At 47.2% G+C, this 27,915-nt stretch overlaps 1 protein-coding gene across 1 annotated transcript in view; it reads right to left on the reverse strand.

Moving 5' to 3' along the window:
• Positions 1-4,105: 4,105 nt before the first annotated feature.
• ACLY (ATP citrate lyase) overlaps positions 4,106-27,915 on the reverse strand; it is a 39,113-nt gene continuing 15,303 nt past the window's right edge. The window contains exons 12-30 of the mRNA XM_042781117.1: positions 27,500-27,617; positions 26,280-26,434; positions 25,123-25,213; positions 23,962-23,991; positions 20,965-21,106; positions 20,498-20,666; positions 18,593-18,697; positions 17,349-17,545; positions 15,483-15,564; positions 14,717-14,827; positions 12,180-12,307; positions 11,441-11,534; positions 9,284-9,438; positions 7,891-8,041; positions 7,551-7,694; positions 5,373-5,486; positions 4,928-5,010; positions 4,580-4,656; positions 4,106-4,200 (exon numbers count right to left, since the gene is read on the reverse strand). Coding sequence (XP_042637051.1) covers positions 4,106-4,200; positions 4,580-4,656; positions 4,928-5,010; positions 5,373-5,486; positions 7,551-7,694; positions 7,891-8,041; positions 9,284-9,438; positions 11,441-11,534; positions 12,180-12,307; positions 14,717-14,827; positions 15,483-15,564; positions 17,349-17,545; positions 18,593-18,697; positions 20,498-20,666; positions 20,965-21,106; positions 23,962-23,991; positions 25,123-25,213; positions 26,280-26,434; positions 27,500-27,617 — 2,241 coding nt within the window. The remainder of the gene's footprint in view (positions 4,201-4,579; positions 4,657-4,927; positions 5,011-5,372; positions 5,487-7,550; positions 7,695-7,890; positions 8,042-9,283; positions 9,439-11,440; positions 11,535-12,179; positions 12,308-14,716; positions 14,828-15,482; positions 15,565-17,348; positions 17,546-18,592; positions 18,698-20,497; positions 20,667-20,964; positions 21,107-23,961; positions 23,992-25,122; positions 25,214-26,279; positions 26,435-27,499; positions 27,618-27,915) is intronic.

A 27,915-nucleotide genomic window follows, 5' to 3' on the forward strand; every position in this document is an offset into this window, starting at 1 on the left:
GGGCAGTTCTGATGCTACACAGAGGGATTCTGGGATTATAGTGGGCGCGGGGCGGAGCATGCGCGCCGCTCCCTTTCCCAAAATTCGATCCGCGTTTGATACCGTTTGAACTTAATCCTCTCCCAGTTATGATTACAGGCTGTCCCTGCGTTACTAACGTCCTATTTACGTATAGTTTACGTATGGTTTCTTAGTTACAAACCACCCTACGTAAAGCTTACTATATTAAGTATTTAGGGTATGTCCAATGCTTCCCAACAACAAACAGGACGCTACTTTGGGATCCCACCAGCCACTCCTCGGAAGGAAGGTTGGGCAATCCTACTTCCGTAGTGATACTGCCTCGGAAACCCAAAAAGGGGTCGCTATGAGTCGGGGTCGACTCGACGGCACATAACAACAACAACAACAACTTTGGGATACGCAACAAAACACTACACACTGCACTCCACTCCCCAAAATTTCCCTAGGTTCCCACCCCAGGTCTCAATGGGAGGATGGATTTTTTTTCCTCACTTTAGTAAACAGCATGCACTACAATCATTTTTTGGGGAGCTCTGGTAGCATAGTGCCTAAGGCACTTGACTGCTAACCAGAAGGTTGGTGCTTCAAACCCACCAGCCACTCCTGGGAAGGAAGATGGGGCAGTCTACTTCCGTAGTGATACTACCTCGGAAACCCAAGGAGGGGTCGCTATGAGTCGTCGGACTGGATGGCAGGTAACAACATCATTTTGTATGCAAAAGCCTTCTTAAACACATCAACCGTTGTTACCATCGTGGGTGGTAATATAGGATTTGATTCCAAATTATTTAAAATAGCTTTGCAGTAGTGCTAAAAGGACATTGGGGCAGCATCTTCTGACCTCCTCTGATCTCAAGAGGGGAAATGAGTCACCATCAATAGCCCAAGCCTTACTCCTAAGAGGCCCGTGGTATCATCCAGCAGCCTTTCCACTAATTCTGCACCAGCCTTCCCTCCCAGGGCACTCACTACCTCTGCTGCGTGGGATAATTTGTTGCAATGGCCATACAGAACTTACAGACAAAACTCACAATTACCGGGTTTATTAGGGAGGTTGTTGTTGTTGTTGCTATGTGCCGTCGAGTCGGCCCCGACTCATAGCGACCCCTCCTTGGGTTTCCGAGGCAGTATCACTACGGAAGTAGGATTGCCCAACCTTCCTTCCAAGGAGTGGCTGGTGGGTTTGAACCACCAGCCTTCTGGTTAGCAGTCAAGTGCTTTAGCCACTATGCTACCAGAGCTTCTATTAGGGAGGTAGCAGGTTATAATTCAGGTTCTAGAACCTGCTCAGCCACAATTCTTCCATCGGGACAGTCTTCTCTCAGCTATGCCCTCTGGCACACCTCTCTGGCCCTTGGCTTCTTGGCCTGACCTCTGCCCTGCTCCTTCAAGTGTTACAAAGCTCTTTTAGCTCTGCTGATAGGTAGACCTACGTGCACCCCACTCCGCTAGCAAGCCTCCTGTCCAAGAACACACAGCTTTTCTCACTCCATGGACCGGAAAGCCCACTACCCTGTCTCCTGCCTCTGGGCTCCACTGTTGCAGTCTCTCACCACCATCTCTCACCAGGGTGTCTCTCTCTCAGCCAAGGTCTAGCGGGTTTGCGAGTCCAAAGACACGCTCCACTTCATCTCCAACTCTTCTCTCTTGATGGCAGTGAGATCTCCCTTCTGCCTCTCAAAAAAACTCACTGCCATCAAGTCAATTCCAACTCATAGTGATCCCCTTTGGGTTTCCGAGACAGTAAATCTTTACCGAAGTAGACTGCCCAGTCTTCTTTCTGCAGAGTGGCTGGTGAGTTTGAAACGTCAACCTTCTGGTTACAAGTCAAATGCCTTAGGCACTAGACCACCAGAGTGCCTCATTCTGCCTCTAGGAAGGCTCATTTTAAGTCTGGCAGACTGACAAAACTAACCAATCCCAACATCAACATTCTACACGTCCCACTGGGCGTGGTCCCACCCAGTGACCTGGTGGGAGTAACCAAGACTATGGCAAGGAAAGCCATACCAAGTAATTGACTGCACAAGTAAACTACTGAAATAAAGTCTTTGGATTGAGCTCCAGCTAAGTGGATGTTACTGTCTCTGAACCAATTTATCTTTAAAAAATGGAGATCCTATCTACCTTGGAATATCTGTATGGGGATTAAATGAGATGATGCTCATGAAGTGTTTGGCACGCTAGATCAATAGCCACCAGAGCTTCCTAAAAGTTATTGTAAAACCTGCTAAAGCCAGAACTACTTAAGGTGGCAACCTGTCAGAACAAAAACTCAAATATTTTCCATTAATAGAAAGCAATTGAATAGTGGCGAGACTGCACCCTCTCAAACATGGAAAACTCCAAGACCCAGAAAAATAAGGCAGTCCCATTGGGTTCCGGCTCTCACAGTTTTCACCGTACTTGTTAAAAAGATGACTAAAGGCCACTTAAGAGTTTTAAGCACAAGAGAGACTCAATCAAATGTTTTAAAAAATGTCGCTAGTGGCTGTGTGGAGAATAGAATGCATGTAAGGGGAGAAAAGTGGAAACAGGGGCACCAGTTAGAAGACCAGATAGAACTAGATGACAGAGATTTAGTACAGGATTTAGCAACCAGATAGAGAAGTAAAGGATGACTCCTAAACTTCTAGCTTGAAGAGCTGGGTAAGCTTTGGTTCCAATTCACTGAAAAAGAGGGAGGTGCAGGTTTGGGGAAGATGATGTGTTTTGATCTTTTTTTTTTGAGGAAGTAGGATGAGCATTTTAAAACTACATATAGTGAACTATTAGAAGCTCTGGTAGTGTAGTCCCTAACTTGACTGTTAACCAGAAGGCTGGCGGTTCAAACCCACCAGCCACTCCTTGGAAGGAGGTTGGTTAATCTACTTCTATAGTGATACTGCCTCAGAAACCCAAGGGGGGTGTCTCTATGAATCGGGTCTGACTCAACGGCATGTAACAACAACACAGTGAACTATTAGGAGCTCTGGTGGCGTAGTGCCTAAGGCATTTGACTGGTAACTAGAAAGCTGATGGTCAAAATCCACCAGCCACTCCTTGGAAGAAGACTGGGCAATTTACTTCCATAGAGATACAGCCTCAGAAACCCAAGGAGGGGTCACTATGAGACAGAACCGACTTGATGGCAGTGAGTTTGGTGTTTTTTTTTTTTTTTTTTAATAGTGGACTATTAGGATGCACAGTTAAAAGACAGATAAAAGGGTATATATAGATGACACACAAGACATTAGCACACCTTCATTGTTACTATAGTTTATTCAACGAAACTATGATAATACAGAGAGGAGACTGAGTTGGCAGCTGTTCAGAATCTTTGTGAAATAACAGATGCAAACTGGCTAGAGAAGAGTCCTTGCACCCATACTTGAGTAACCAGATAGACAAGTCAGCTGCATAAATACAGAGAAGATAAGTCATTTCACAGCTTTCCATTTTAAACATATGTATGTTACAACTTTACATTTTAAATAGTACTCCACATATCTCAATGGCTAAGGATGCAAAGGTCTCCTTTGACATAAGCAGACTTGGGTCTGCAACATGGAATGTTTCAGTGGGATACTGAATAAACCTCTGACACATACATACAAAAAGATCCTAAAAAAAAAAAAAAAGTCAGATTAACACAATGCTCTTCATGTTAAAGGAGGAAGAAAAGGAAGTGGAAAAACAAGGTATTAGGGGTGCCTTACATGTAGTATCTTGAGGTCTTAAAAGTTTCAACTCCTTTCTCTAAGGGAAAAAAAAAAAATTTAACTAATAGAAAAAATGAAGCAAATATGCCCTACAACGAGGAAGAACACTATCCTGACAGTGCTTAGATGCTTCCACATAATAAATACAGCAGGTAGCAGAGCAAATGTCACAAGTATTGGCTTAATTCTTATTTCTATGCTTATAAAAAAAATATCAAGCTTCTCTGTGTGGCCTGAACGGAGCTGGCTGTGGGAGTTGTGTCTCCGGTGCTGTTTACATTCTGGGCCCACCCTCTAGCAGGCTCCAGTGCCAGCTGCCTGCAACTCTCTCCCGGAGGAGGAGGGCTTGCCTTCATTCTACTGCAGGAGTCCTGGCTCAGTTACATGCTCATGTGTTCCGGAAGAACATACGAAATATCATCCCATGGATGACGGTACAGCCCCTGCTTCAGCCTCTTCTGATCAAGGTAGTGTCCTAAAATGGACGAAATGTATCTTTTAGAGTTTGCAAAAGTCTGGCCAGGAGGAGAGGGTACAGAGGGGATATCGTTCGAATACAAAAAAGGTAGGTACAAAGAAAAAGGGAAGTAAAATCCAGACCAATTCAATAGGTAAATCAGACAGCCTGGGTAGTAGGGAACTGTTAGATTTAATTCCATTTTCCTGGGCTAGCAATTGAATTCATTTCTAAGAACAAAGATAAAGATAAGGGGAAGTTAAAGAAAGAAAGGGAAGATTAAGAACAAAGATGAAGCAGAGATGACTGAAACTCACTACGTGGACAAGCGGTGGACAAGCGGTGTAGCTGAAAACTGTGGGGCAAAAGCAATCCCTTACAGCAACAATGAACTCACCGATGAAGCCCATACTCCTTCCGAGCACAAAGATGCCATTGAGGGCTCCAATGTCAATATACTCATCAGCTTCCTCCCTGCAACACAGGCAACTGGTAGTGTTATGTTGGTCACATGACTGCCCTCTTCCTTCTGCCCAGGAATGAGAGCTCTCTGGTTTCAAAGTAGAAGGGAGAGGTGCTCTGGGTGGTGGGGTTAGAGGCAGTTTTTGTTTTCTTCTTTACACCTCTGTGTTTTCTAAATCCTCTATAATGAACATGCATAACACGCGGCACTTTTATAGTCAGAGGGGAACATCAACAACAAATCAATAATCGTTACAAAGGAGAAAAGGGCCATGAGGCTCACCGAGTGAAGGACCCACAGTTTCTGAGCATGTCTACAAATGCAACTCCAATAAAACCATCCACGTTCAGGATAAGATTTGGTTTCTGGGAAGGCAAAAAATTCAAAGCATTTATTATTATTTGTCATTTTGGTCTTTGTAGTTTTCCCCTAGTGCTACTATTAATATAGAAGCTGACTGCCATTTAAAACTTTAAAGCATCAAAACCTTCCAGTTCATTAAAAACCACTGTCTTCCTCAGTCCTGAATTCTCAGTGTCTAGCAAAGAGCCCAATACCTAGCTGACATTCAGTGTATGTCTACTGAATTTAGATATGAAACAGAAATAATATCTTCCAGAAAACTAGGCTTGATTTTCAGCTGCACAAACAAAATACAACCTGACTCTCATTCCCCACCAAAAAAATTCACTCAAAATTATAATCAGAGAATTTTTTTCTTTTTTACCTTCGAGGTGGTAATCTTCTCTACTTCAAGTGCGTAATCGAGCAGAGGGGTGGCGGGGAAGTGCTGTTTCACGTAATCTTTGAGGATCTGCACTCTCATGTCTGGGTTGTTTATCTACAAATTAACCCAAAGTTACACAAGGATCCAGCAGAACACTGCTGTTAAGGGACATGTTCATGCTTGTACCACAGGCTGACAGAACCGTACGCACTGCATACAGAGATGTTTCAGGAACTGGACCTGGCCTATGTGTATGGTTCCATGTGGCATACGTTATGACACTGCTGGGAATTAAGGGTTTTTAAGTTCTTGCGTATCTCACTTGGGCTTCAAAACAACCTTTGTAGAGTCTTTATTCTTTTACAAATAAGGAACTGAGACTTAGGGATGTGAAGTGACTGAACCTCAGATGTGTGGTGTTAGATGGTAGAGGCTGGGACTTGCCTAGCTCTGTAGCCTAGCCAAGCTATAACAAAATTCTACACTAAGCAAGTATATGTTAAGAGTGGGGTGGTAAAGTGCCCCTGAAATTTTAGGAAAAAATCAGGGCCTTCAAAGAATGGAGATTAGCCATCTGCCAAGAGACCCACACGAAGCAATGATATCAGTGGGGGAGTGGCATGACTTAGCTACACCTCAAATCCCAATACCACAGTGACTTCCTCACTCATCAAAGAGGCAGACTAGGTCTGTCCCCAAGAAAAGGAAGGAACCCCCGCCCCTCCAAAGACTGAGTGTGACAAAGAAGGTCTAACATGATCTTGGAAAGAGGCCTGCGCTATGGACTGGAGAGATGTTGTCTGCTCAGAAGCTAGGGATGGCAGAGCAAGGTCCAGCAAACCCCGGATGGAATGATCCACAGAACCAACCACCTTCATTGGCCCTGATCCAGTCCTTGCTCACCAGTGTCTAACTTGAACTGGACAAGTGTTTGGATTCCTGGAAGGCAGTGTCCTATACCAGATGCATGATGGGAACTCCTGCCATGGGGAAGGGATAACCCTTACCTGTCTGTTCATGCAGGATCCTCTTGTGTTAATTTGAGTCATACTCCCTGCCTATACCATCAAGGGGGCCGACTAGGTGAAGTTTCTGCAACTCCAGGGCCAAGGACCCTGGGGCAAAAGGACCTACCAAGAAGCTGCCCCATAAGGCCTTGAAGAGCTGCCAGCTACCTCTTCTCTTTCACTTCACTTTCTAAACTCAACCCACTACCATGGTACACAGAGGACTAACTGTCCTGTGTGAGACCGTATTGTTGTTGTTGTTGTTATGTGCCATCGAGTCGGACCCGACTCATAGCGACCCCTCCGAGGCAGTATCTTCCTTGCCCCATCTTCCTTCCGAGGAGTGGCTGGTGGGTTTGAACCACCAGCCTTCTGGTTAGCTGTCAAGTGCCTTAGGTACTATGCTACCAGAGCTCCCGAGACTGTATTAACTGTTTAAAATATTTACAGTCTTTCCCCACTGGTCTCTCCCAATCGGGCCTGCCCTGCATAATTAAACTTCCTACCCCAGTGATGTCAGATTTAACCATATGATTTGCTTTGGCTAATGAAATGTGAGTGTCAGTGCACTGGGAGACTTCCAAGCAGAAGCTGTAACAGCCCTTGCTGGGTTCTGCCACTGCAGTTTCCCTTCTGATATAAGACCAGTATATCCCAGATAGAGGCTGCTTCTTTAGTGGGGGTCCTTGAATAAAGATGACTAAACCTTTGCCTGGATTGAACTCACTCCCGTGGCTTTCAGCCAAACAACAGACAGGCATATAGGGTAAGGTAAACATCTACACCAGGCAGGTGTACCTTATAACAATTAACCATGGGAGATCAGAAGGGCAGCATTTGCACAGGGGGGTAGCTCAGAGGGCAGGAACATAGGAAAGAAGTACCCAGGGAAAGGGTAACCACAGGGTAGTGTGAAGAGGGCTGTTACATCATGGGGATTGTAATCAATGTCATGAATCAAAATGTGTATGAACTGTTATATAGAAAATGAATTTGTAACACAGGGTAACCTGTATTATGACGTGGAAAAAAAAAGCTACATCTGTTAACACATCCAAAGCTTCACACTCTGGAGTCAAGGGCATTAGGTGTTCCCAAACTAAACTGATGCTGTCTCATCATCACCCACCCAGTCTTCCAGGCTCACCCCTTAGAAAAAGCAATAGCTTACCGATTTCACTCGGTGACCAATGCCCATAATCAGTTTTCCTTCCTTCTTCATCTTGTTCACAAACTCCATGGGGATAATGCCACTGTCAAAGGCTTTACTGAACATCTTGGCTGCTGCGTCCAAGGCACCCCCAAACCGGTCCCCCTGTAGGAGAAACCACCCTGTGCTGCCCTGAGCTGCAACAGTCTCCTGTAGCCTCGCAGACCAATCTGGTTTGCTCTGAACAGCTCCTGGCCCAGGCTTTTGCACTCAGGGGCTCCTCCTAGGACTCGGCTGCAGCCAAGCGGCCTGATGCCAAAGCCCAATGTCACCGTTCACCTCCCAGGGTGACAGTACTTACGATGGTAAGCAGCCCTGAGGTGAGGCTGGAGACCAGGTCCTTCCCAGCCCGAGCACAGATGATGGTGTTGTGAGCCCCAGACACGGCTGGCCCATGATCAGCTGTCACCATCAGGCACATTTCAATGAACTGGCAAGAGTACTTGGGCAACCTAGAGGGGGTGAGTAAAGGCATAAGGAAAGAAGAATCGGAACAGAGGAGAGCTGTTGAACAGGATGTATGCTGATCAAAGACATGTCCTTGCTTTCCTCATTTCCCTGAACAAGTCCTTTGCAGTCAAGAACAGCAAGTCAAGTCTAACACCATCATGTAACTCCAGGGCAAAACATCCTGACACTTGGGCAGCTCTGGTGCTATCAAACACTTTAAACCTTAGTGCTAGCAATCAGGACTTGGAATCTCTTCTTTAGGCAATTTTAGCCTGAGGCTATGCTCGGTATGCTAGACAAAGAGGAAGTGATACCTCTATCACTGTCACAGTTGGGGGCCCAGGCCTGCTTATACAGTGGTCAACCTCCCAACTAACGACCAAGAAACCAAGAACAAAGTCTAAAGAAGTGGGAAGGAAAGAGCAGACGAGGGAAACCTGCTCAGGTGTTAAAACCCATGAACTTTCCCCAGAAAGGGCCCAAAGCAGGATAAAGACCTATCTCTCCTCAAGGGAGGGCATGACACGAACCAAAACCTGGCCTCCTGGCCTCCTGCCCAGTGCCACCTAAGCCATGGCCCCATGGAGCACGTACTCACTGCCCCCCTTGCCCAGTTGTCAGCTCCAGGCTCAGCTAGTTTTGGAAGTTGCAGAGAAAATCAATTTTCTCTAACATTCAGGCTGATAAGAGACACAAGTTTACAAAGAGAATACAATATGAGGTACCTCAACTATACCTAGGAGCTCTGGTGCCATAATACCTAAGGCATTTGACTGCTAACCAGAAGGCTGGCAGGTCAAACCCACCAGCCACTCCTCAGAAGGAAGACTGGGCAATCTACTTCTATAGAGATACCACCTCAGAAACCCAAGGAGGGGTCGCAATGAGTTGTACTGACTCAATGGCAGCTTGAGGTGAACTATGGCTGTTAAGCAACTCGGCCAGGCCTACTCTTTAAGTTACAAGATCTCCCTTACTTACCCTACCTTTTTCTCTAAAGGCCTACATTTACTGATGGTCCCTGAAAGTCCCCAAGGGAAAGGGGCTGCTCCAAGATCCCTGAGGAGGTCATTGCTTTCCACTCCTCCAAGAGAATAGCCTATGTGTTCCTCCTCTGACCTTTCAACTGATCTGTGGCCACAACAAGTGACTTTGGATATAATCCCCAAGCTTACCCAGCCCACCCTGTGGGGGAAAATCACTGAGTTGCAGGGCCCTATCATCTTCTGTTCTACATGCCTCACCTTCTCTGGAACCAGAGGAGGCCAAGGACCCCGCCAATGCCCATCTCTTCCTTGAAGACCTCAGTGATGGGCATGCCTGCATAGATGAGCTCCTGCCCTCTTTCATCGCAGATGCTGGTCATGAACGAGGCAGGTTTGCGGATCAAGCCCAGCTCCTGAGCAGAGATGGGGCAGAGGGAAGGAAGCAGGGCTCTGGTGACCACAGAGTTCTCCAGGACTATCCCACTGTCTGTTCTCAGAATCACGGTGTCCAGAATGTCTTCAATTCCAGAGGTCACACACAGAACAATCTCAGACAAACTCCTCCCAAGACAGAAGTACAAAAAGCCTTTTTATCAGATTATTTAGGGCACAGAAAACAGGGAGGCCATGCCCACGGCACCCACTCAGCACCAGCACTATTTCTGTCCTTACTGAGCATTTAGCATTTACTGTGCCAGGCAGTATGCTAAGCAATTAACATACACGGGTTCATTCGAGCCCCACAGGGAGGATCTCATTTTCATGTTATAGTCAATGAGGCTTGGAGAAGCCAAGTAACCAGCCCAAGGTCTTATGGCTAAGAAATCTAAGAGTCTGTTTCTGAATCTAAATAGAAATCTTTTAACTCTTTTAAACTGCCAACTGCCCAACAAATGTAATGAGGCACGTGGCTGTGGAAAAGTGGGAGTCCCTCGATGCGTCCTCCACCCAAGATGGAGTAAGGGAAACAGGTCGAGAAGGCGGCAGTGATCTGAGCTCCTGAACTTGCTGTTTCCTGGGCAGCATCAGCCAACTCTGTCCAGCCCCAATGGGTTCAACTACCCCAATGGGCTTTCAAAAAATGTTTGTAAGTGATATTTTAATGACAAAGTAGCCTAAATATGTCCTCTTCTTTCAAAATTTAAAGTATTACAGATACAGCTATGTCTTCTTTGACCTCCACACCAATCTTGAGCTGCTCCCTTAGTGTTAGTTTAGTGAACAACTTTCCGGGCCTTCCTTTCCCCACTGTGATCTGCATATGTACACAGATACACAGAGAGTACACAATGCTGTTTTTTTGTGTGCATTTCTCATAATCTTATGACAGACTGTCCCATGATGTGCTTTGTTCACTCAGTGAATCTGGCCTCTGTAAATGCTGGTGCCCGTAACTCTAGCAGGTACAGTATCCACCACAGGGATGCTGTCGTTAGGTGCCACCAGGTGGATTCTGACCCAGCAATCCCCTGTGGCAGGCTGGGACGGCTCTGTCGGGTCGCTGAGGCTGAAATCTTTAGAGGAGCAGGCTGCCGGGTCTCTCTCCCACGGAACTGCTGAGAGGGCTGAGTGCCAACTTTACAGTCAGCAGCCGAGTGCTTAACTGTTGTGCCATCGGGGCTTCTTATGCCACAGTTTAGCCTCTTTATATATAGCCAGTAACTAAAAAAAACATTCTTAGACATGTTTCTTTATTTACATGCACAAGCATTTCCCTGGTGAAGCTTTCCAGACATGGAATTACTGGGCCATAGGTATGAGAGGACTTTTTAATTTGATACAGTAACCAACTGCCTCTCCTCAAGGTCATGCCAACTGCCATGCCCACCAACAAAGAATGAACACACCTGCTTCCTCACACCCTAACAAACACAACACGTTACCAAAGAATTTTCTTTATCTTTGCTGACCTGTTAGGGGAAAATTGGTATCATAACTTTTACTGTGGTCCCTTTTATGAGTGGGATTGAGCATTTTTTCATGCTGGAAGACCATTTCCTACTCATTTTTCTAATGGTTACTGGTCTCTTTTTATTGATTGCTTAGAGTCCTTGTACATTAAGAAAATTCATTCATCACGTATCATGTGGCTTGTGGTCATTTAGGCAGAGTGCCTCTCTCCTTCACTCCTGAAGTCCCTCAACATGTGCTTAGCAACTCTAGGACACTTGCTTCCATTTCCAGGTCAGGTGACCCCACTGTGGAGGACTTATGGCTGCTGCCGATCCTCATGGGTGCTACGTTTGTTTTACCCACTGGTTAGAATGGGTCACCTCACAAGCTGACTCCAGCACCCAAGGAGGGGCTGGAATTCAAGAGTCAATGCCCAAGGCTTCTTCTGATGGCCCTGGAGAGGACTCTCTTGGCCCCGCCATCTCCCCTGCCCACACTGTTAGGAAAGAACAAGGCACCTACCCTGGCCCAGGAGTAGTCCATTGGCACCGTTGGGGGCGGCACCTCCTGAGCAGGTATAATGACTCCTTTGGCCACAAGATCCTCATACACAGACCTGGGAGGCAGGGGAGGGGCAGAAGACAAGATATCCACAGATTTGATTATTCTGGACTCTTCTAAGTATCCTAAGAACACTCCTCTGGTTCCCGATGTCCTAGCTGTCTTTACCTCTGCACTGTCCAGTCAGATTCCCAAGAATGCAATGAAAAGGGTAGTGGCCAATGTGTCCCCACCTGCCTTTTCTAAGGGGGCTATTTAGAAAACTGATCCTGGAAGCCAAAGAAGGATAAAAGGGATACAGCCCTGGCAGACTTAAAAGGCAGAAGCAGGGAGAAACAATAGGACAGCCAATAAACTCTGCCATCAACCGATTTGAGGGGATATCCTCTAAACATTTCTATGCTCATCTCTCTTTTGGGGCCACCAACTCTCAGCCATGTAGGCAGGCTTAGAAACTGGACACATTTTAACACAAGCCTGAATGGCTTGTAACTAGGCAAGAAAGAGCTGTTGTCTTTACAAAACAAATCAAAAGCCAAAGAGAAAAAATAAAAAAGGATCTGGGACCATCCATATAGCTGTGCTTGACACCTGAGAGGGACCAGGAATATCAGACGCCACTGGCTCAGAGAGGCTGCTGTCCTTGGGAGGAATTGCTAAGTGGAGGGAGAAGCTGGCATCTTCTGCAAGGTCCACTTACTGGATGATTTCTCCAAGTTCATCAAAGCTCCGGGGCACAAACACTCCTGCCTCCTTCAAAGCCTGGTTCTTGGCTACCGCAGTTTCAGAAGCCTGATTGGCACAAGCTCCAGCATGGCCAAACTGTACCTGGAAGGCAAAGGAGAGCAGCTTAATGGGGCCTGTTGATCCCAAGAGAGAGAAGAGAGAGAATGCAAATATCCTTGGAAACATCAACAAAGATTACAGGTCTGCATTGTGCTTTACATAAATCACTTTGTTGAAGCCTCAAGCAAGCTGACAAAATAGTGATTCCTATTGCACAGATGAGAGAAGACCAAGGCACAGAAGTTCGAGAGCTTACTCAAGGACACACAATAGTGGGTTGGAGCCAGCATACAAAGCCTGGCAGCCCAACCTCAGAACCACCTTAATACAGAGCCACAGTCAGCCTCCCCAGGGACAGTGGTCTGGGGTTGGGGAACAGAGGCTGGTTCTGAGCAATATGGGAGAAGTGAGGTTGCAAACTGGCAGCCTGAGGCGCAGGTAAACTCACAGACATGATCTGATAGTTCCACAGACTTTTTAGAAAACATTCACTCGTACTAAAAAAAAAACAAAAAACAAAAAACAAAAAAACCACTCTAGGGATGTATTCTTCAGATACTGCTCTCACAAGTATAAAGTGCTGTATTTTCAAAGATATTCACTGTAGTATCATTTTTAATATAAATACACTGAAAGTAAGTTTGTTGTTGTTGTTGCTGTTATGTGCTGTGGAGTAGGACCCGACTCATAGCAACCCCTCCATGGGTTTCAGAGGTGCTATCACTACGCAAGTAGGTTAACCAACCTTCCTTTTGAGGAGTGGCTGATGGGTCTGAACTGCCAGACTTCTGGTTAGCAGTCAAGAGCCTTAAGGCACTAAGCTAAAAGTAAGGTACTATAACTAAATCATAGCGTGATACTTCCATCAATGAAAGACTTGTGGTAAATAAAAAACAATAAGGCAAAAAGTAAATCAATAAAAGTAAAAGCAAAAGCAGACTTTCTGTAAAAATACAAATTCTTAGTTTTTAAAAAAGTCAGAAGATTTTGCACTGCTAGGCCTATAGTGAAGAAGCCCTGGTGGTGCAGTGCTTAAGTGCTCAGCAGCTAACCAAAAAGGTCAGTGGTTGGAACCCATCGGCTGCTCCAAGGGAGAAAAGATCTGGTGATCTTGTTCCTATAAAGATTACAGCCTGAGAAACCCTATGGGGCAGCTCTACTCTGTCCCATGGGGTCACTAAGAACCAGAATCGACATGAAGGCCCACAACAACAGGCCCACGTTCCCACATTGCAACAAATGCCTGGAGCCAAGCAGTGACTGCCCCTGCCACCTAAGCAGGAACTGAAGTAAGATATTTAATCTGATGGAACATTGGGATTGACTGGCTATAAAGAATGAGCCAGAGGGAAGAGCTAAATGGTAGCTATGTCTTTAACCACGAATGGAGAAAATAAAAAGACCTAATGAAACATCAAGGAGCTCTCGTGACATAGTATGTGGCTAGGGTAAGGGTAAGGCATGTGGCTGCTAACCAGAAGGTTAGCAGTTCAAACCCACCAGCTGCTCTCCACAGGGAGGAAGATGAGGCAATCTACTTATATAGAGATATACAGCCTTAGAAACCCCATGGTGGTTGTTATGAGTCAGAATCAACTTGATGGCAGTGGGTTTGGTTTTTCGGTTTGAATGAAACATCAGGTACAAAACTCTGAAAAACAGAGACTCACAGTGGGAGGTGAGTAATCATAACGATAACTAAGCCATTCACGAAAACCAAACCAAACCTATTGCTACTGAGTTGATTCCTACTCATGGTGACCCTATAGGACAAGGGAGAACTGCCCCATAGGTTTCCAAGGCTGTAAATCTTAACAGATAGAGACTGCCACCTCTTTTTACTGCAACAGTTGGCGGATTAGAACTGCCGACCTTTCTGTTTGTAGCCAAGCACTTTAATCCCTGTGCCACTGGAGGTCCTAAAATGCACCACTTTTCTAAGTACTTTATTCATTTAATCTTTCCAGTAACTATAGTTTTTTCCTATAAATAAGGAATTGGAAGCACAGAGCGGTAAAGTTACTTGCCCATGGTCACACAGCTAATATGTGGTAGGTAGCATTTGAAGCCACGCAATAAGGCTTCAGAGTCTGTGCCTCTGAGTGTTTCGTAGCCTTTGGTGGTGCTTTGGTTAACAAAACTTGGTAACACGTGCCTTCAAGTGCTGGTTCCCACTGGGCTCTTTGTAGGATTTAATATGAACAGTCAGATGGGATGGGGAGGAGAGATTCTATATGAAAATAAACTTAGAACTAACTCTGGGTTAAACGAAGTCCAACAAGTCTCACTGTAAGAGTTCTCAGAACTAAAACCAGAATTTCTAAGAGGGAGACAGATGTCACAGCAGCTTCCTAACTTACACAATCCCCCTTGTTTTTGTTTTTGTTTGTTTCATTGCTACAGGAGCAGTGTTTTGTGGAGCCTGTTTCTGAAAAAGGCCCTGGAACGTACCTCAGAGGAGAACATGGTGGCGCAGGTCCCGATGCACCAGCAGACCACGGGCTTCGTGAGGCGGCCCTCCTTGATGCCCCGGCAGATCTTATACTCCTCAGTGCCTCCTATCTGCCAAGGAACGGAACAAAGCCCTCAAGTTAGTAGAGCCCAATCAGCATCATGTCAGGAGCCACACTGACAACCACCAAGTTTACCAAGATCAGGAGAAGCTATTCCAAAGTGAGCAGGGACACAAAGCTACCAAGTATCCTGTAAGTTACAGTTTGGCTAGAGAACGAGGGGACATAGGTTTCAGGCTGGGAGGTTCAGGATGGATGCACAGAGGAGACTATAAAGGGACAGCAGTTCTCCCTGGGCCTTCCCTTTCCTGATTCGGGGGTAACAAGATGATTTAGCATCAGACCTGCTCAGAGGCACGAGCAGGGCATGAGGTTCTAGGTCTCTCCCAATTTTTAAAAAATATGCTTTTCACTCCAGCTATATGCTGCCTGCCAGGCAGAGGACACAGTCAGCCAGAACAAAGCTTCTCTGCTGGAATGGAAGAGTCTCATGCCGCCAGAGGGTAAGGACACCTTTTTGTAGAACATGCACAGCAGTGTTAAACAGTGACAATCTCTGGGCTCCAGAGTCTACAGCTGGGATTACTAGGGACTGTCACACTGTCACTTTAAGTGATATATAAATAAATGCCAGAAGTTTTTAAAAACAGATTGTGCATTACTCTCACAATCAGAAAACTTTTTTTTTTTTTTTAATAACTCACCTCTCCAAGAACTACAATCATTTTGACTCCTGGAGTGTCCTGATAACGTAAGACGTGATCCATAAATGTTGAGCCGGGGTACCTGTCAAGAGCAGAAAGGACACATGGGATCATGGGACAAGGTAGCTTGGGGAGATGTGTGAACAGGTGTGGGCAGCATGGTCGCACTGCGCAATCTGTCTTGAGTGTGGATGCAGTGAGGGTCCGGGTGCCTTAGGAATAATTTCAGGTGGGGAGAGGGTGGCAAATGGAGCACTAGGGAAGGAAGAGAAAAGGTTCACTCTGCAGTAAGGCAGGCCCTAAAGATCACACCAGTGTGGTTTTAAAATATGTCCACAAATTCTTTAAAAAAGGTGGAGCCTGATTTTCTTTCCTTTTGTGTGGGCAGGACTTAGTGATTAGCTTCTAATGAACAAAAGGTGGCAGAACTGCTTTCTGTGACATTGACTTCCGAGGCCAGATAGTAAAAAGAACAGCATCTGCCTGGCACCCTCTTTTGAATTGCTCTCTCTGGGGAAAGCTAGCTGCCACGTTCTGAAGACCCTCAAGCAGCCAGTGGAGACATCCACACCGAGAAGAAACAATGTGCCAGGCCTGTGAATGAGCAGCCTCGAGTCCCAGTCAAGCCTTCAGTTGACTAGAGCCTCAGGAGAGACCCTAAGCCAGAACTGCCCAACCATGCTCCTCCTAAACCCTGACCCACAGAAAACTGTGAGGAAAAGAAATCATTACTGGTGCTCGAAGCCACCAAGATTTGGGGTAGCGTTTTACAGTCCTAGAGAAAACAATGTCTAGGCTACGTCCCGCAGAACTCCAAGGAGGGCAGGTTGCTACTCAAAGTTCTGCGATTTTATTTGTTTTCTACTATCACATGGATTTGATCTGCAAAAGGGTTGCTTAAAGCCAAGCAGGCATCTCCACCGAGCGCCACGTGCCCGTGACACGCTCAAGAGCATTAAATCCAAGGGGACAGTATTCCATGCCAGACTTACGTGACCAGAGCCTTTTGTCATGGCCCTCTATAGGCTAGGGTTCCCTAGGCCATACCCCTAAAGACCTGAGGCAAGGGTCCTTCCTCACTCAGGCACTCCACCTGGAATGATATAGTGGAATCAAAACCCACTGCTATCAAGTCAATTCTGACTCACAGCAACCCCCGTTGGGTTCCCGAGGTAGTAAATCTTTATGGAAGTAGATTGCTCAGTCTTGCTTCCACAGAGCGGCTGGTGGGTTTGAACCACCAACCTTCTGTTAGAAGTCAGATGCCTTAGTCACTGTGCTACCAGAGCTCCTTATAGTGGAACCAGGAAGATTGAAAAGATGACTCACTGTCCTAGCAGCTTTTGGTTTCCAAGCCATACAGTGGTAGTGACCATTGCAAGTAATAAAAAGAACATTAATGATGGCTAACATTTATTAAGAACTTGCAAAATGTCAGGCAATTTATATCCATGATCTCATGTAATCCTCCTAACAACCTCATGAGGGGCGTGCTGTAATTTTACCCATTTGATGTATAGGGGTGATGGAAGTCTAGGGAGGTTAAATGGCCTACCAGGACTCCCACTTGTTAGACTGGGAAATGGGATTTGAACCACTGCTGTCCGTTTCCAGAACTGGCTCTCCTAACCATGCACTCTGCTGCCTCCCAAAGGTCACACCCCAGACACCACATAGAATGACTACAAAACCCAAACATGTTCTATAAACACCTTTTCCTTCATTTTTTGATATTCTGCTCATGTCAGTCCTACAATAAGACTATAGATGCCCAACCTGACAGTCTTAAGCAGCTTTCCAATGGACCCAATGGCAGCAAGCGGAGACTAAGTAGCCAGTACTTTGTCTTCCAGCCCCACTGCTTACCTGTCCCCGCCAATGGCCACACCCTCGTAGACGCCGTCCGTGGTCCGGGAAATGATATTATTGAGTTCATTGGACATGCCCCCAGACCGTGAGACGTAAGCCACGCTACCAGGACGGTACAGCTTGGAGGCCAGGATGTTGTCCAGCATCCCACCTGTGTTCCCAATCTTAAAGCATCCAGGCTTGATGCCGCCCACCTGCAGGGGCAGAAACAGCTGTCAGGGAGGGAGGGTAGAAAGACAGCTCCCTGACTGACCACAGAGCTCAGGGGAGTCACAGAGCCCTTATACTACCTGCCTGGAGCACTGTGGCCAGGCTGGGAAGAAAATGGGCAAGAGAACTCACACCTACCTATTGGGTTTTCTGCCTAGGAAGAATCGTTTCTCTCCCTCAAGAAACACAATACAGAAAAAGGAGAGTCGCGTTGGTAACACGGCTTACTGCAGAACCAGGCATACATACGAAGAGAACCTAAATTCACTGCTATCAAGCTGATTCTGACATATAGTGACCCTACAGGACAGAGCAGAACTGCCCCATAGGGTTTCCAAGGCTGTAAATCCTTACGGAAGTAGATTGCCTCATCTATTTCCCACAGAGCGGCTGGTGAGTTTAAACCGCCAACCTTTTGGTTAACAGCCAAATGCTTTAACCACTGAATTACCAGAGTGCCTGGGTTAAGTCACCTCTCCTGCTCCAAATGGGCTGCAGCACCCTGGAAGGGTCACTGGCCTGTAATACAGATGTGCTTCTCTGCTAAAAATCCCCCCTTCCTCTGAGATGGAAGGTCCCTGGTTTAGTTCAAAACTCTTAGCTTCCACAGATTTTTAATGAAACAACTAAGTGAAAACAAAATAAAACAAAAACAATTCACAATGCAATTTCTTCTTACTTGAAGATCTTTGTTAAAAATAAGGCCTCTAGGTAACTTGTTCTTTGGTGTGTAGTAAAAGGAATAATTAAAGTCTATGCTATCGTTGCAGGAGAGTAAACAAGCACTGGAAAAAATAAAAAAAATTAAAAAAAGCCTTCTTACTAACTAGCCCCTTGAAACTAGAAAGGTGATACGGACTGGAGAGAAAGCCTGTTAAGATGTTAATTGGAAATGGACGCCTGATTCCGCCTGGAACTCCCTAGGTCTTTTCAGCCTCGCAGGGAGACAGAGTCTATAAGTGAGCTTCCTGAGGGCCTCAAGCTTCATACAGTTGCCTCAGATTTAAAAGCAAGCCTGGGAGGGAGCTCACAGTGGCAGGTCCAATGATGGTCACTCCCTTCTGGTCGGCCTTCTTGATCAGCTTCCTCGTCAGGGCCTCTGGGATGCCCTCAGCTATGATGGCAATGGTCCGGATCTAGAGGATCAGAACAGTTCCTTCTGTTAACCTTTTGCCTCAGACAGGCCAAGGAGGCAGCAACTGCTCAAGGACCTACTCCCCAAGCCCCTGTACCACAGTCCAGGTTCTAAGAAAAATGGAATGTCACCAGTATGCACCTCCTTTTCACAGGGCTTCTCTCATCACTCCAACCCTCTCCGAAGAAGAGAAGCAGTGGACAACTGGTTAACAGCAGAGCAATCCAGTAACTGAGCAGAACAAATGCTTCTGAGTACCTGCTACAGCCAACATGGCTCTGTTGTCTACCCTCAAAATTCCTAACACTCAAATGCATGCTCCGTACCTTCCCTGGTGCTGTTCTTAAGGCAGCTGTCTCTAGTTGTCTACACTGTGCTCTCTCTGACTCTGACTCTGTCCCCAGAGGAAAGGGCCAGTACATGAGAGAAAAGAGTTGTTCCCACAGTCAAACCAGAAAGCAGGTTGGGGGAGAAAGCCAGGGGAAGGTGGGATCCAAGAACCATCTGTATTCAACTCTAGCCCAGAGGGCTGGCAAACTTTTTCTGTAAAGAGCCAGACAGTAAGTATCTTAGGCTTTGTGGGGCATGTGATCTCTGTGGTAACCACTCAACTCTGCCTTTGTAGCATGAAAGCAACCGTGGGCAGTATGTAATCGAATGACCATGGCTGCATTCTAATAAAACTTTATTTACAAAAACAGATGGTGGGCTAGATTTGGCTTCTAGGTTGTAGTTTGCCAACCTCTGCACTAGATTTGAAAGGTAGTTTGATTTTAGCAGGTATGCTACCTTCTTCACTTCATCTAGTTATTAAAACCAGCTTATGTTCTCTAGTCATACCTAGAAGTAAGACAACCTGGGACTAGACAGTAATTTTGAACAAAAGAATCAATATCCGAATCTATAAAAGGCTCCTGCAAATCAGTAACAAAAAAAAAAACAAAAAAAAACACCCCAATAGAAAAAGGAGAAGGCAAATCACGGAAAACGAACGCCTAATCAATGCTTTAAGCAGCGTGTCTTAGTTAATAATCAAAGATATGCAAATCGAATAGATGACCTATCAAGTTGACAAATAGGTGTGTGTTTTAAATCCAAACATTCAGCGCTGGCAAGGGCACAGGGCATAGGCACTCTCAAACTACCAGTGAGAGTTCAATCAGTACAACTTTTCTGGAGGGCAGGATGGATCAAAGCCTTTCAAATCTGTACATGCTGATGCTGTAGTTCAAGTCTGAGCAATTTACACTAGCGGAATGATTAAGAATCTGTGCAAATGGTAATCCAAGGACACTCATCACAAGACCTGAAACAGCAACAGTGACGTTTCTAATATTTATTGATATGGACAGAATAAGGGAAGAAGAATGGGATACTATTATCCCATTTGCTCAAATCCAGAAAATGTTGTGGATTAAGGATACACAAATGTCAGCAAATATCTTTCTAAAAGGACAAAGGACTTGAGGTATTTATTGTCTTCTTATTATTTATTGGTATTTTAAAATTTGTTTATAGTAAGTATGCGATACTTTTGTAGTGAGAAGATGCTTTTGATTCTGTTTTTAAAGCCAGTCTTGGGTAACACAGAGGAGCTAGAAGGGGCAGATGATGCTGAATTGCCTATAAAACCATTCAAGCTGTCACTGCCCAGTCCTGTCTGCCCTCCATTACTACCCTACCTTCTTAAGATTAGGTGTCTCCAAGCACTTTCACCCAAACAACAGGCCACTCCCAAATCCCAAGTCCTTTGTCCAAGATGGTGGACCTCACTCTCTGCCCTCAGAGCCCATCAACCTACCTGTGCGTAGTTCATGGTCTCGATGGTACTGTCATAAGCTGAGCGGAGTGAGGCAAAGTTGATCAGCACATCTACTTCCGGGTGTTTCTTCATGGCGTCAGCCATGTTCTTGAAGACAGGGATCAGGATCTCCTTGTGACCCCAGTAAAATTTCTGCTTGTGGTCCCCACTGTAAGAGCAGAAAGGATTAGGACACCCCCAACTTGTCAGGGCTGGGAGGTTTCCCCTCTGTCTCTGCAGAGCTGGGGAGGGAGAAGCTAAGAGGAGAAACTTCACCCAGAAGGTGGAAGAGGCAGCTTGCCCCATAAGAGCTTTCATCTGATGGAAAAAGACCCCCCAGGACAGACCCTTCCCCAGCAAAGTGGATAAGGCAGCTAGGTCCCCAATCTTTGTCTTAGCAGATGGAGGGGATAAGGTAAAGGGATCCTGCTTGGTGGCTCAAGTCCTCCAGCTGCAGTGAGACTCACGTGAACGGGTAGACCATGGCGGCCACTGAGGGCTCATCTCGGGAGCACACATAGTCAAAGTCCAGCATGCCTTGCACGGCCCGTGTCTGCATACCCCACACGATGGCTTTGGTGTGGCAGCTGAAGAGTGTGGCACTCTTTCCTGGTGGGGAAAGACACAGAGAGTGCACCCAGAATACACCCTCTGGGAAACTCGCAGGGTAACTACAGGGACCGTGGCTCATCAAAACTGCAAAGGAATGTCAAGGGGGTGGAAGTCTGAGAACTTAGGGGAGAGCTACCTCAAATGTCTTCTAGAAGGAGCTGGGAGAGACAGCAGAAAGACCTAAGATCTGCCTGGCCAATAAACAGCTTTGAATGAACAGAGAAAGGACTCCCCATTCAAGAACAGGCCCCATCAGGGCAGACCCCAAGGAGGAAAATTCCTATAGGACTTGACTAATTTTGCAGGAAAGAGGTCATCAGCCTACTGCTAATATGCAAATGGAGTCTTGCCAGAATTATTTTTAAAGCCAGCAAGCGGGGGGGTGCTAAGCTTCTCCCACTTTTGGTGGCCTCAGAACTTTTAGCAACTCTCCAACAGTCCTTATTGTCTTGTAAATCTGGACATAAGGTTAGGGTGTGACTCCTCAAACTCTCAAATTCTAGGTCCATGTAGGTTTAAGTAAGAGGTCCACTGCTGCCAGAGCTGCAGACAACAGGGCACCCTTCGCTCTTGCCAAGGTTCCTCCCAAGCTCTGGCACCGGGCAAGAGTAGCAGGCTGACAGTACAGTGTCTTCCTCCTCCCCTCTCCCAGGGTTCTTTCCTGCTCAGACTGGACGGACTTGCCAGCGGGCAAGAAAAGGATGAAGGGCAAAAGAAGCAAAGCAGCTGGCACACTCCTTAGCCTGAAGGGACCCATCATCATCTGCTGACAGGTGACCCAGCAAATGCAAGAGGAGGCAGGCTGCCCACAAGGAAGGTGCTCAGCTCCCCCACAGTGATGCATCTAGCTCAGTGGCATCTGGTATTAATTAACCCACTGTCACCATGGCACACTTGGCTAACCAAGGTGTGATTAGATAAATATAAGAGATCATTTCCAAGGCATGTAGGATTCTCATCCCTACAGGCTGGCCTCTTCCAACACAGCCCTAAGCTCCTGAGAAAAAGTTCCCAATTCTGCAAACACCTGGGATTTACTGCCACCGGCATCCATCTCTGGATTCATGATTTATGAGATCACAGAACCAGGGAAGTCACCTAACCCAGTCCCCTTCCCCAGGCCCAGGAAATTGAAGCCCAGAGTTGCCAAATGACAGATCCCACCTCATCAAGCATCAGAGACAGGACTATGGAAGAATTTAAGACTCAGATCAAGTGTGCAACGGAGGACGGAGGAGAAGCCAGTGCTACCCGGCCCTGCTCTCCCAATGGGGCCTCATACCACTTCAGTGTGAGTATCCACACATCTGTACACGCACACACACACCTGTCTACAAAAGCTGGAGGAGGAGCAAGCCGGCCATCTCTACAAGCCCACCCTCACCCAAGCATGAAGGGACTTAGGAAAGGCAGGACCCAAGAGTGCTCCCTTCTTCAAGTGCAGAGAAATCAAAGCTGAAGGGGAGCGCTCCTCAGCCCAGCAGCAGCAGAGAGACCCTCTAGAACCAGGCTTCCTTCAAGCCCCAGGCTCTTCCTGGACTTCGCTGAGGGGGGGCCTGGCATAAAATCCCTCCCTCCCTGACCCATCCTGTCTTTTCTGCCTTTTCAGCACAGCTCACTGACTAACAAGGACAAGACTAGAACCCTTTCCTCACAGCACTCTGCCCCTTGGGTGGGGAAGCTCTCTGAGAACTACTCTGCCCATTTTTCCTTTACAGGGCTTTGGACTCCAATGTTGTCTTTTAGGGAATAATGGATCTTGCCAGAGACAGAAAACATAGGGATAAAAGGCAGTTGGGGAAAAGGGCTGCACTCCTGGCCTTTCCAGGATGAACTTTCCCAACCACTCCTATTCCTCTTATACCTACGAGTCAAGAGTCATCTTGAGAGACCCCCAACTCTACAAAATCTCCCAGTGCCGTGAACGTCTGAAAGTTAAACGGAAGCCCCATGCTTTGAACAGACTGATGGATTCACCTGGGCCAACAGGTGACTGTGTGGTGTGTTCATGCTGCTGTTAGTGCCCTCAGGTTGATCCTGACTCATGGCCACCCCACATGTGCAGAGTAGAACCGTTCCACAGGGTTTTTAAGGCTGTGACCTTTCAGAAGCAAGATCAGCAGGCACCTCTGGGTAGGTTTGAACCTCCAACTTTAGGGCTAGTAGTCAAGCACTTAACCGTATGCACCACCCAGGGATTTCACATGCATGTGGGCATAGGCACAGAAAATGCCCACTGTAAACCATGTCCACTTTCACTAAACAAAGCCCAGGCTCCTAGTTCCCCAGTCCACAGATACACTGCACACCCTTCCAAGCACCAATCTCCCTCATTGCCTATTCAGCTATCTTCTTCCACCAAAACATGTGTCCTGCTATTAGGAGCTCTGGGATGAAGTCAGTGGTGCTGGGGCCGAGCAGGAAAAGCAAGAACCAGATGATGTAATGAGAAGTGGTGACCTGCAGCCCTCCTCGTGCGCACCCACAGCAGCACCCACTGCTCTTGGCCACTCCCTCTTCAGCTCTGATGGCCCCCTCCTTTCCAGGAGGCTGCCCGCCTTGCTGCTCCACTCCACTCTCCAAAGCTGTGGCCTGGCTCTTGCTCCTTCCGTAGCCTCTACCCCCTCCCCAGCTCAGAGCCAGAGGGGGCTGCATGGTGAGGGGGGCACACACTAAGCAGGTGGTGGGAAGGGAGGAAGACCAGGGTTTGGGGGCAGGCCACACCCAGGCAGGGAGAGAAAATATATTAGACAACACTGCAGTTCGCCAGGGGAGGGGAAACAAAGCACACGGTAAGATGAGAACCAAAAACAAAGTCACACAAGGAGCCGGGTTGGGGTCGGGCATCCTACCTTGCAGGGATCTTGGACTTGGGACTGAATCTGTCAAAGAAAATGACCAAGGCAACTGAGTGACTGCCGACAGCAGAAGGCTTTGGAGAGAGAGGGTGGGAGCAGGGATGGGTCCTTTAGACAAGCCTCCTCTTAGGGTGGCACCATGACCATCTCCTGTCTGCTCCACAATAGACCGGAAGAGAAGGTCAACAGAAGAGGGGAAAGCATTGTTTGCAGAACCAAAGCCAGGGAAGGGGGTGGGGGGTGGGGGCAATGCAAGGAGCCAGGAAGAGAATGAAGGCTTGAAGGTGTATAGAACACCAAGCCTCCTCAGGCCAGAGTGCCCTCTGGAGGGACAGCTGGTCTTGCCCCACCCTCTTAGTGCCGATCACTTTTTGTCCCCATGAAGCACAATGACTAGACCAGTGTGGGGATTAGACCTGTCACCCCAGTCTGTGTACAAAGCTGCTGCTCTGGGGATCTCAGGACAGTGGCATCTGATTGTGAAGCCCTGGAGCTGGTGTCAATAGCTCACAAAACTCCTGAAGCAAACTATGCAGCAGGAAGAGACTACCCAGGAGACCTAGCTAACTAACACCAGTCATCTGGTTAATGCTGGTCACACAAAATGATTGGCAGGGATCGTGTCTTTAATGGATCCGATGGAGAAACAAATCAGGCAAAGTCCAGGTGGGCTGGTAAATGACCTGTTTCCTTAACGTGGGCTCACAGGGAGGGAGTGTTTTGGTACGAGTACCAAGATGACAGGGCTGAGGGCAGAACCACTGCCACAGGAGCTCGCTCTGCTGTCCTGAGCCCCGGGTTCTGGCTGTCCACGCAGGAGGAGAGTCTAGGAGACTTTTCCACGGCCCCATCTCCCCCCAGCTTTCCTGCCCAGCTCACACCCACAGCAGGAAAACGGGTGGCAGATGAGAGGGTGGGGAGTGAGGGGACCCCGGCATGGGTGGGTCCTCGGAATCAGGAGACCCATGGGGCAGGCTTGAGTCACCTCGTTCTCACATCCCCTTCCCATTCCACGCCTGAAGCCCACTCCCACAGCGAAGCCCACACTTCTTTCCAACACCTTTGCCTGACCAGGTGAACCCAGAAAGGGACAGGGGACAGAGAGGGTGCCAAAGAACCATTCCCTACAATGTGCCTGAGACCTGTGAGAGTTACCTTGTGGCATGGCAGGCTTGGCCTTCTTTGCAGGGGCCACCTCATCAGCCCTGGACTCAGAAAATGATGCCGTCCTGCTGGGGGCTGGGGTCTGAGGTGGGACAAGAAGAGAGAGTGGGAATCACAGGTAGTACCAGGAGAAAAGCCACTGGTCCTTAAGACCCCAAAGAAATCAGACAGCAAGAATTATGAACAGCACTATTCTTTACAATCAGCTTCCCAAACTGTTATTCTAATACTCTTCTGAGGTAGGAATTAGTATTGTCCCCACATTACAGATGAGCCAACTGAGGGCTCAAGTGGGTGAAATACCTGTCAAGGTCCCTCCCACAGCAAGAAGTAATAGAGTCAGGATTTCAACTCAGATCTGATTAAAACCCTTGTTCTCTCCATTATGCAACTTTGACTGCAGAGGTAAAAAACTGGCAGAGATCCAGAAACCAATTATGTACTAACTGCCCCCATATCTTCCCTCAGATGGAATGCCCCCAAATGCCCTCAGATGGAATGCTCTGGAAGGGTGTGTGGCAGATAAGATGGTCCCAGATGAATGGAAACAATTAGTCCAAGGGACTGGTAGACCATGTGATCCTCAGCTTGTATGATTGTGAGACCAGAAGAACTAGATGGTGCCTGGCTGCCACTGTCAACCACTTAGAAGGGGATCTCTGTAGGAGACCCTGGATAGAATAGGAGAACAATGAACAAAACTCAAAATAATAATAATAATTAAAAAAAAAAGACCAAGTTTACTGGTCTGATGGAGCCTGGTGAGACCACTGAGACCATGGCCCCTAGTTACACTTCAGGTCTGGAACTGAACTCACTCCTGTGGCAACACAGGCATATGGGGTGAACGCTTATATCTGGTAGATGCACTTCTTAGTGCCATCAGTTGTGGGAGAACAGAAGGGCAGTGTTTGCACAGAGAGACAGCTCGGGGGTGGGAATGCATGGAAGGGAAGAACACAGGGAAGAGGTTAACTACAGGGAAGAAAGCTGTTACATTGTGGGGAATTGAGACAAAATGTGTATGAACTGCTGCATGGAAAATGAATTTGCTCTGTAAACTTTCACCCAAATCACAATAAAAAAAAAATAATAAGAAAAAAAAGATTGGATGGTCCCTTTAAGGAGGGAGGAAGGCTGGTGCCTACCGATGTGCTCCCGCTGGCATTGAGGAGAAAGTTTGCAGTATGGGCCGCTGTGGGTGGCTGATTGGGGATGGGTCGGTGGCCCAGGGCCATGCCCACAATGGCTGTCATGTGCGTCTCAGTGCCAAAAACGTGGATGGGGATCCCAGTGGTCTTCCCTGTGGGGGAAGAAAAGAATTGTCATTCAGATTTCATGATCATTCAGATCAGTGCCAAAGTCCATGTGACTCAGCAAAGGTCCCTCTATGGCCATGCTTTCTATGCAACACCAATCACCTAGAACAGATTAGTTTCATATTTTCATCATCAACCAAATCTCTGTAAAGACTACCTGCTGATAAGGAGCACAAAAAAGCTCTACTGGCAAGTTCCGAGTGACCTAAAGCATTCTTAGAGCTCACACCCCTCCATGCACAGCCTGGTCCCCACCCCTCTGCCCTTGACAGCCAAGTTCTCTGTGCTCCAGCCCCACTGGCCTCCATTCCTGAATACCCTGACTCATTTCCCCTGGGTCCTGGCCTGGCCCTGCTCCTTCCTCTGCCTGGAGTGCTCCTGCCCCAGATCTTCACCTGGCTACTCTCTCATCAGCTCTGTTCTACCTTCCGAGAAAGGCCTTCCATGACCTCTGCCAGCCACTCTTTCTCATCTGTCATTACTGTCATACTGACAGTAATAGATCCCTGTTTGATGGCATCTTGTTCATATAATTGTTTACGAACAGGACTGAGAGCACGACTTATTGACACTCACCTTGCTGTCCCCAGGGCCTGGCCCTCAGCAGGTACTCAGTTTTAGGTGAATGAAATGAAAACTAGGACTTGGCGCCATGTCAGGTGATGTAGGGGGATTTAATGTTTGCCACAGATATCAAACTAGAAAAATGAGAGGATGGAAAGGTTTTGTCTCTCCAATCAGAGGACAAGCTCACTGAGCAAGAGTGTCTTAGCTGTGTGACCCTACTGACTCTACGTAAATCCCTGCTTCACATATAACTGCTCTTAGCGATGGGGGCTGCACATCCTGAAAGTTTGGGACAGGTGCTCTATGTCATGGAGGACAGAAAATGGAAGTACAAAGAGTCAGAGCGCAATGGTCCAAAGCTGCACATTCAGAAAGTTAAGTGGATGCACGGAAGAGTCCTAACGCTGAGTCTCTTTCAGGAATCCCATGGAGGGAGCCACCTGACACTCAGGGTGGGAGAGAGAAGAGGTTGCCCAGCTTACCGACTTCTCCCATCACCCGTAAGCCCTCCTGATAGTTGGGGCCACCTCTTCGGACAAAGATAGTGACCTCATGATCCTTTAGAGGGCCCTGGTAATCCCGAATTGCTCTCACGATGCCCTGGAAGCATAAAGAGATGACACAGACCCATGACCAAAAACAAGGCAGCCACAAATCAGTGACCTACAACCATGATGAACAAACCAGGACGTAGATAACAAGCGTGGCTTCTCATGAAGGACAGCGAGCCCGGCCATGGGTTCTGCATGTGTGGACTGGATTACGCACGAGCCATACAAAGGCCTAGGACATGTGACCACCCGTAATGCTGCTGAGGTGAGAATGTGAAGAGTGCCACCATGTGCTGGGCCCCAATGTCAGCATGTGCCCCCTCCCTGATCTCTTGTCATGTCTGTAG

This window comes from Orycteropus afer, unplaced genomic scaffold, assembly GCF_000298275.1.
Source record: "Orycteropus afer afer isolate SDZICR_OR568_19922 unplaced genomic scaffold, OryAfe1.0 scaffold00085, whole genome shotgun sequence".
Lineage (NCBI taxonomy): Eukaryota > Metazoa > Chordata > Mammalia > Tubulidentata > Orycteropodidae > Orycteropus > Orycteropus afer.